General features: G+C 40.8%; 1 protein-coding gene across 1 annotated transcript; it reads right to left on the reverse strand.

Moving 5' to 3' along the window:
* Nucleotides 1-335: 335 nt before the first annotated feature.
* On the reverse strand, nucleotides 336-3,657 carry LOC138900379 (uncharacterized). The gene is made up of 2 exons (XM_070187117.1): nucleotides 3,571-3,657; nucleotides 336-842 (listed from the first exon to the last, which is right to left on the reverse strand). Exons 1-2 carry the CDS (start codon nucleotides 3,655-3,657, stop codon nucleotides 336-338), a joined length of 594 nt encoding a protein of 197 aa, XP_070043218.1.
* Between the last annotated feature and the right edge of the window lie 5,591 nt (nucleotides 3,658-9,248).

The raw sequence follows: 9,248 nt of genomic DNA on the forward strand, positions 1-9,248 counted from the left end.
AGTTTTTCTTGCACAGACCCTGCAATGCAAACTTATTCCTGCATAAACTTCAAAACTAGTTGGCACAAAACAAAGCTATTAACAAATAATAAAAATAAGAAAAAGAAAAACATGCATGGGTTGCCTCCAAAGAAGCGCCTAATTTAACGTCTTAGCACGACGCAGATTACCAATCATTTGAAATGAAGAACCGCCACAATGTGGCCATTATCAACCTTGCCAAGATAATGTTTAACCCGGTGCCCATTGACTCTAAACACCTCATCATTCTTATTTTTCAAATCTAGAGCACCAAAAGGGGTTACTTTCACCACTTCAAAGAGGTCACTCCATTTTTACTTCAACTTGCCAGGAAACATCCCTAACCGGGAATTGAACAATAGCACAAGATCACCCTCTTTAAATTCTTTGTTTTGGATGTACTTGTCATGGTTGTACTTCAGTTTCTCCTTGTAAAGAGATGAGCTTGTGTAGGCATGATACCAGAATTCATCAAGCTCATTCAATTGTGACATCGTTAGATTTGCCCCGACATCCCATTCAAGGTTCAACTTCTTCAAAGCCCACATGGCCTTATGCTCAAGTTCAACCAGAAGATGGCATGCCTTCCCGAATACTAACCGGTATGGAGACATCCCGATCGATATTTTGTAGGCCGTTCTATAAGCCCAAAGAGCATCATCAAGTTTTCTTGACCAATCCGTCCGGTTGGCATTGACTGTCTTTAACAAAATACTCTTTATCTCCCGGTTGGAGACTTCAACTTGTCTGCTTGGTTGAGGATGGTAGGGGGTTGATAATTTCTGAGTAACTCCATACTTTGTGAGTAAGGTATCAAAAGCCTTGTTGCAAAAATGTGAACCCCCATTACTAATAATGGCTCTTGGGATACCAAATCTCGTGAAGATGTTCTTTTTCAAGAATTCCAACACACTCCTTGATTCATTGTTGGGCAAAGCAATGGCCTCAACCCATTTAGATACATAATCCCTAGTCGTTTGCGGGCCGCATAATAGTGAGTGAGACTGCACTTGGCATCTTGTGGCCGCACAATAATGGTGCGGTTCGCATTTCTTCAGCTTGCCCATAAATTCCAACTCTCTGAATCTCTCTTATGCGGCCGCACTAAAATTATGCGGTACGCACACTCTCAAGCTAATCTGACAGGGCTTTTTCATTGTTTGCGGTCGCACACAGTATTGTGCGATCCGCACTATAAGCATTTTTGCCTTGTTTTGGTCTTTGTCCAATTTTGACTACTTTTTGAGTTGATTTTCACTTCTTTTGCTCGTCTCCAAATATTCCTGCACGAAAGCACATTTTATTAGTTCTTGGGAATACCTTTAAGTATTTTTAAGCTAAAATGCAAGTAAAAGAGAGCAAATTAGCGGTCAAAATCCATACTTATCAAAGCCCGGGCTTTTGAGAAAGTCAGGGAGAAGGAGGTTATTGATTTCATATGGGACCACATAATATGCTGATTCGAAATACCGGCCGAGATCGTGTGCGACAATGGGAAGCAGTTCATCGGCAGCAAAGTGAGAAAGTTCTTCGAGGACCATAATATTAAAAGGATCCTATCGACGCCCTATCACCCTAGTGGAAACGGGCAAGTAGAGTCCACGAACAAAACCATACTCCAAAACCTCAAAAAGAGGTTGACCAAAGCCAAAGTGAAATGGAAGGAAATCTTGCCTGAAGTCCTATGGGCATATCGTACGACCTCAAAATCCAGTACCATGGCCGCCCTATTCTCGTTGGTCTATGGTGCCGAAGCTCTTATATCAATCGAAGTAGGAGAACCGAGTCCTAAGTTCCGATATACGATCGAAGAATCAAACGATGAGGCTATAAGTACGAACCTGGAACAGTTAGACGAAATGCGTGAGGCCGCCCTAGTCCGGCTGGCCACCCAAAAATAACAGATCGAAAGATATTACAATCGGAGAGCAAACCTTCGACACTTCAACATCGGGGATATGGTGTTAAGAAAGGTGACACTGAGCACCCGGAACCTGAACTAAGGGAAGCTGGGACCAAATTGGGAAGGTCCATATCGAATTATAGAGATCACCAGCAAAGGATCGTACAAACTCAAAACGGTGAGCGGTGAGCGGCTACCGAATAACTGGAACCTAACCCATTTAAAACGATACTACTGCTAAGGTACGACCCCATTAATTACCTTTATTTAAATATATTATGGATTGGACTAACACTTGCAGGTAACGACCAAGGAATGATCCAACTATTAGGCCTGAAAATACGCGTTGTATTCTTTTTCCCTTGAAGCGGTTTTGTCCCAAATGGATTTTCTGGAAAGGTTTTTAACGAGGCAACAGTGGATCGTGCTAACTTAAAATTGAACACTGACTATGAACCGAAGTCAAGGTTCGCATCAACAATATATGATCCCTCTCTAAGATCGGCCCTGAATACTGGAGGCCATCACCCTCGGGTAATGATTTTAGCAAGGAAGGAAACTTCATGCTCGAACAAGTCTGGGCTTGGTGGATAGGATGTGTAAGGGCAAACGGTCAAATGAACCGTGCCCACATAGACCACTTATGCCATAACATGAAGTTTGTACACATTTGCAATCTTGTATGTTGCATAGAAATAAAAGAAAGTTTCTACCTTGTAGATACATATTTTGTCTCTTAAAATATTACTGTATTTTGTTCCTTAAATACATCGGGCCCAAGGGTCACCTCTATTAGAATCCAAGAGATCACCCCCGCTCGGGACTGCCGTCATGGACAAGCATGGACGGCTCGGGCTACAAAGCCCGGGGCACAAAACCTATTAGGAAGTGCCTGAACTTTAAAGGCTACTGCCATCCCCATTCAAGGACTGTTGTCTCGGGCAAGCCCGGATGACTCGGGATAATAAGCCCATGGGCAACACCCGAACTTAAGAGGCTACGACCATCCTAGAACGGCTCGGAGACGTCCGAGATCCGTAACCAAAATATAAGGCCTTCAAAATTTCTAAACCGGTTCAAAGGCTACCCTCGGCAAAATTATAATCTAAAATATTTTAAGAAAACACTTCAGGGAAAGCTTCCGGTCATACCGAGCCCCCACGAGTCTTAAGCAAAATTATATCAAGAATGAGCATTGTTCGAACCTCCGAACAAGAACTAATTATTACGTGTTAAGGCATTCAAAATCTTTGCGATCGTAAAGAAGGAAGCAAAAAGAAAAAAGCTTGAAATTTGTCGAAGGGAAAAAGCCTTGTATGTATACATAAGTTTTTACAAAGGCCAAACGTCCTCAACAAAATACAAAAGTACAAAATAAAAAAAAATCTACAAGGCACCTAAGAAGCTCGATCTTCGTCGGAGCCCGCCTCGTCACCGGAACCATCGGGGTCTTCCCTATCCACGGATCTGCCTGAACCCTCGGAATCTTCCTCTTCCTTGGGGTACGCCAAATTCTTGGCCTCGGACTCGAGCCTATTAACATCTTCAATCTCAGTTGATAAATCGAACCCCCGGGCATGAACTTCCTCGAGAACCTCCCTCGGGGACTGCCACCTCACATATTTGACGATGGCCTTCAGGTGTACCTGAGATGCCTCAGCATCAACTTTATACTGGGCCACCATATCTTCAACGTCGGCCCTAGTTATTTTCGTCGTTGACTTCAAATTCATCGATCAAAGTTGGGCCTCCGTCGAGGCCAGCTGCTCCCGGGCGATCTCTTTTTTCGAAGCCAATCGGTCCATCTTGCCCTTTCACTCCTCATCCATGGCCTTGACTTCATCCATCTCAGCCCGGAGTTGGTCGACCCAATCAACCTTCTGCTAGACTTGTGGATTCTGACCGTTAGACACCGTGTCTAGTCCATCATCACTAACTTCAAAGATTTTTACCTATTCCAATAGGTCGGCATGTTCCTTCTGAGCCCCGTCCAACACGGGTCGTAGGCTCTTTAGTTCTCCTTCACGTTGTTCGCTAAGAAGCTTATACATACCTCTTTTCTGAGCAAGGTCTTTGACTTTGGCCTCGAATTGGCTCAGCTCATCCCGGTACCGGAGGAAGGTTTCGTGGTGGAGCACCGAGGCCTGCAAATAAGAGAAAAGATATCAGAATTATCAAAAATTAGTTCAAATATTAGAAGAACTATCGAGAATTATCAAGAATTACCCGGTTCAACGCATGTTGTGCTTCGTTGAACAGGCATAGCGCGTCTTCTTCGGTTACCAGACATCGGAGGTAACTGGCTATCCCTATTAGGGCGAAAAGGATCCGGCATCCTCGGGAATGATGATAATGACAGTACGCTTCCGACCAGGATCCGTGCTCGGAGCGGGGAACAGATTGGTTAATCTCGGGCTCGAGCTCGACTCGCCAGCCTCCGAAGGTGGACTTTTCTTTGGCACCACTAAGTTACCCAACCTGGTAAAATCCTCTAGGGCGGATGAGTCTATACCATCAAAAAAGCCTCGGAGGGGATCATCCGCTCTATGGACCTCCTCATGGGATCGCTCCTTCGCCGTTTGGGCTTCATCAAACATTGATTCTATGAACGAAGGCGATACCGAAATATCTATAATGTCGGGCTGGGCAGGACCGGCATCTCACGAGTCCTCGGCCCTTACCTCGGCATCAGCCTTGCGAACTTGAAGAAGATTAGCTTTAATCGTTTCCCCCTCAGCTGCCACCCGTTCCTCGGGGTCAGATGGCACATGGTCCATAAAGATGTCATCCTCATCGGGCTCTTCTCTAAGCCGGAAGAGTGATTCTGAGTCAAGCACTTAGGAGCTGGAGGTTTCCTTTGGCTTACGAACCAGGCTCCTTCTCATTTTCTTTTTCTCCGAGCTCGGTGAACTCGGGGCTCTTTTACTTTTCTTCTCCCTTGCTGTGGCTCCGGGCGGTCCCGAAGCGGAAGAATTGGCAGGTAGGTCCTCGTCCCCAACCGATGGCCTAAGCTCGACGGTCTTAGAAAAACCTACGAAAAGGAAATAAAGGAAAAATAATAAGAAAGTAATACTAAGAGAAGAAGCCTAACACAACCTGTTCGGGAAAAGAATCTTACCATGGGAACGGGCCTCCCAATAGCCCTTCAAGAGTTTGCGCCACCAGCGCTCGGAGTAGGGCATCTGTGAGACAATACCTTCGACCCACTCCTTGAGTCGAGGGACATCATTTGGGACTCAAGCAATAACTGCACCATTACGAATACCAATGAGAAAAGGAGATATGAACACGAAATCAACATTCGAGGGAAAGTTTTACTTACGTGATACATTCCACCTCTCGGGGAATGGTCTGAATTTGGCCGGAATCAAATCCTAGCTCCTCACTCGGACAAATCGACCCTGCCATCCTCGATCCCGTCCTCATCGATGCTCAAAAATTGGGGTTTGCTGGCTCGGCGTGCAAGCTTTATCAACCTCCCCCCCCTCCCCCGAAAGATTTGGGGAATGTATAAACAGAACAGATGATCGATGGTGAAGGTGCATGAATCGATTTTATTCACAATAAATCGGAGGAGGATCACGATCCTCCACAGTGAGGGGTAAATTTGGCCGAGACATACGTTATACCTCCTATAGAAGTCTAAGATGACCGAGTTTATCGGGCCCAATATAAAGGGATAAGTGTAAACACTCAGATATCCCTCGACATGGGTGGTAATGGCCTCTTTAGAGTCGGGGGCCACGATGGCCTTGTTGGCCTAGTTGTAGTCTTTTCGGACCATAGGGAGGTCCTCTTCGGGGATTGAGCAAATGTATCTTGAGGCATACTCACGCCGACCTTGTACCGAAGAAAGCTTCTCGTCCTTGAAGTCGTCAACGATCGAACAACCTCCGGGAATGAACATCTTCAAGAGAGGTTCAGGAGCCGGTTCATGGATAACCACGTTAGCAGCGGCCTCCCGAGGTCGACCACATCGGAAGTAGTTTCGGCAGTCGTTTGGGAAGTAGAAGCGACCTTTTGGGGAACAGATTTTGAGGTTTTATCCATTGTTATAGGGGAAAGCTTGAAAGAGATAGAGAAAGGTTGAAAGTTGGAAGCTCAGATGTGTTGGCTTGAATAGATGATGAGTAAAAATTTCAAAGGAATCTCAAATAACGGAGGTAAAAATACTAGAAAGTGAAAACGAGTAGTGAAATCTTGAGGGTACGAGGGTAGATGGTTTAATATAAAGTAAAAATGAACGAAATAGGGGTTATTTATAGTGGTTCCGCGACGTTTTGCCTCCAAGACAACCGATCGGCGGCTAACGTGCATTTAATGCCATTATGACATGACTGACGAGACGTTTCAGGCTTTTTGTCGTTTATGACACGATGTATTGAAGAAGGAATTGGGATGCTCATGTCGTTTCTCGTCAGCTTGCTTTCCGAGAAATGAGGGGACTATCTATATACGGGTAAAAACCGGGCTCATGATACACTCCAGCCTCCAATAGGGTAAAAATGAACCCGAAATATGATTGTGAAGGATCGAAATCGAAACAAAGGTTTTGTCGAGTTAGAATGTGCGGGCACGTTGTCTGCCTTCGAGAATATCGGGGTCATGATTCGAGATCGATCCAAATCCTGAAAGACATCGAAAGACATTGTCGGGCAATCAAGCACGGCCAACAGAAGGCCGTAATATCCGCAACCGGTCGAATATCGCGGCCTGGATCCCGACACATATCGATGAAGAACCGACAATCAGTTAAACAAAATATTTTTTACCTTTTATAGAATTGACTTAGAGTAGGATTCCTCTACTATATAAATGAGGTCTGATAATTCATTAGACACATGGTGACACGTATTTCAAAGCAATATATTATTATTTCCATTGTTATTGTAAGTTTTTTCTCTCGTTCATCAAAATTGTCCATTGTGAACCCGGATCGAGGGTGAATGCTTCACCAAGGCTGGAATTATCCTCCTCACGTGGTTTGAAATTATTGTATCTTTACTTGTCCATTCTAACTCAATTTATCGTTTTGTATCAAATTAATCTGCATATCCTTAAAATAACTTATAAGTCTAATTGTTATCCGATTTTGAGGGTAAATAATATATATAAACAAAAAATATATATTTTTCGGCTTGATAACGGTTATACAATGTCATATTTCCTAAATATTTTACGGTAAAAAAAATGATATAATAGGTAACGGTTAGCAAACAAAAATAAAATTAAGAGGTACTCCCTTCTGTCTATTTTAATTGAATTTTTGGCCTTTTTTGTTGTCCATAATATTTAATTTTTTCAGATATCAAGAAGGAATTAACTCATTTTTTCCAAAGTTGCCTTTGGAGTAAGGAGCCTAGGAGTATTTGTTATATTTTCAATGAACAAATTAAGATTAATATGGTCAATTTTATTGTTAATTAAAGCTAAAAGGTAGATTTTTTAATATGTGAAAACAATAAAAAAAAAATCTATTAAAGTGGACCGGAGGGGTTATTAACAACGGCTTTTTTCACTTTTAGCTCGTGCTAGAAACTATTTGTATTCTGTAGCCGAAAAAGTGTATAAAATTTGTATAATATTTATGTGTGTGTGTGTATATATATATATATATATATATTACGACTATTATTTTAAATACGGCTATACAGTGAGTCGGTCAGTAAAGTTTGTCACGGCCCAAAAATTGAAGACGATCCAATACCCCTCTACCACATATTATTTCTGACTATTTGGGTGAGAAAATCACAAATAAAATGAATGGAAATGGCCATGGATTTTTTAAAAAAATTAACCATAAAATGGAAATCTTCCTACCTTCAGTTCCTTTCAATCTACTCATTTATTTGTCTTTTTTCTAATTCCAACTATGTCAACTTGGAAAGAAGAGAGCGTGTGAAGACTTGGTCATTGGAACAGTTTAATTTAGATGAGAACACACTATTCTACTGAATAAGACTTTACCTAACAAAATGCCATGACTATGGTATTATAATTATGAGAACAATAAATAATAAGACATTTAGACTAAGGTCATTTTCAGACAGTTGCTATTGAGCTTTGACCCTAGCAAACAGCCAATTAAATATCAAATCCAAGTTGATAATACTTTATACATTAAAAGTTCTGTTGAATACAGATTTTTAGATGTCAAGTGCTAAATACAATTACTTTCTTGTCCTGTTGAGTGATTTTTCCACTTCCTGTTGCACCTCTTATAATTAAATATATTCCCCTTTTTTGACTTCAAACTTTGAATTCAAATTCAAAAACTTAAGATTTAAATAAAAGGGTTAATTATATGCCAATTGTTAGTTGGAAAGATAAAGTATTAGATAGTGTCAGAGTTTTTCTGTTGTAATCTGCTGATTAAGCAAGCATTAAGATTTATTAAATTTGATTATTGCTCACTTAAGAAGTGATGTAATTAGTACAGCCATGTCCTGTTCATATTACTGCATCAAATTGTCAACAGAATATTAATAACTCAATCACATGGTTAGCATTTAATTAATTACTTGGATTTTTGAGTTTAATATGAAACCTAATTATATTATTTTTCCACATGTCGTCGTTGAAGTTGTATTCTTGATCTACGACTTCTTTTCTATTTAACCATAATAAATTAACATAATTTGAGGCATACATTGGATCTGAGTGAAAATTTCTAAGGTTTCAAAAGATTTTGAACTTGTACAAATATATCAAACAATACATAGAAAATTACAAGCTGAACAACTAAATGACAATCTTATCACATGAACAAATCCTCCAATAAAAAAAAAAGATTAAGTTGACCAATAACCCACATAAAACAAATAGTAAGAAGTTGCACTAGCATTTAATTTGTTAGCCTGTGGATTTCAAAAACCATGGAAATTAAGAACAAGAATAACAAGAAATAGAATAATAAAAATAGTTAACTACTACAATAAAAGGTTGTGGCAGAGTGATAAGTATTCATTCATCCTTAATTAAAAGTTTCGGGTTCGAATTTTAAATATAGAGTCGACTTTGTTATGAAACGCGTTAGCTAGCCCCGAGTATGAGATTTTACAAGGCAAATCTTATTTTAACCTGACCCTAATGCGGATATCGAATACCAGTTTGAAACTGAAAAAAATACAAATAGTTAAGTGAAAAATGATGGAAAACGCGTAATGAGCCTTTCAAGAGTCTTCAGTCCACTCTTATAATTTGCATGCACGAATATTCAGACTCAAAATAATATTACTGCAGAACAAGTAGTAGTAGTAGTACTGGTATGAATTATTATGACATTATATTCTCTCTTGACTTCATTGACCTCGTTACACGTTAC

The sequence above is a fragment of the Nicotiana tomentosiformis genome, chromosome 10 (assembly GCF_000390325.3).
Source record: "Nicotiana tomentosiformis chromosome 10, ASM39032v3, whole genome shotgun sequence".
Lineage (NCBI taxonomy): Eukaryota > Viridiplantae > Streptophyta > Magnoliopsida > Solanales > Solanaceae > Nicotiana > Nicotiana tomentosiformis.

Excerpts from the sequence above, each read along its gene's own strand:
- LOC138900379 (XM_070187117.1), bottom strand. The coding sequence starts at position 3,657 with ATGAATTTGAAGTCAACGACGAAAATAACTAGGGCCGACGTTGAAGAT. Across the intron at positions 843-3,570 it reads TTGATGCTGAGGCATCTCAG|GCTTTTGATACCTTACTCAC; the intron begins GTACACCTGAAG and ends TTTTGCAACAAG.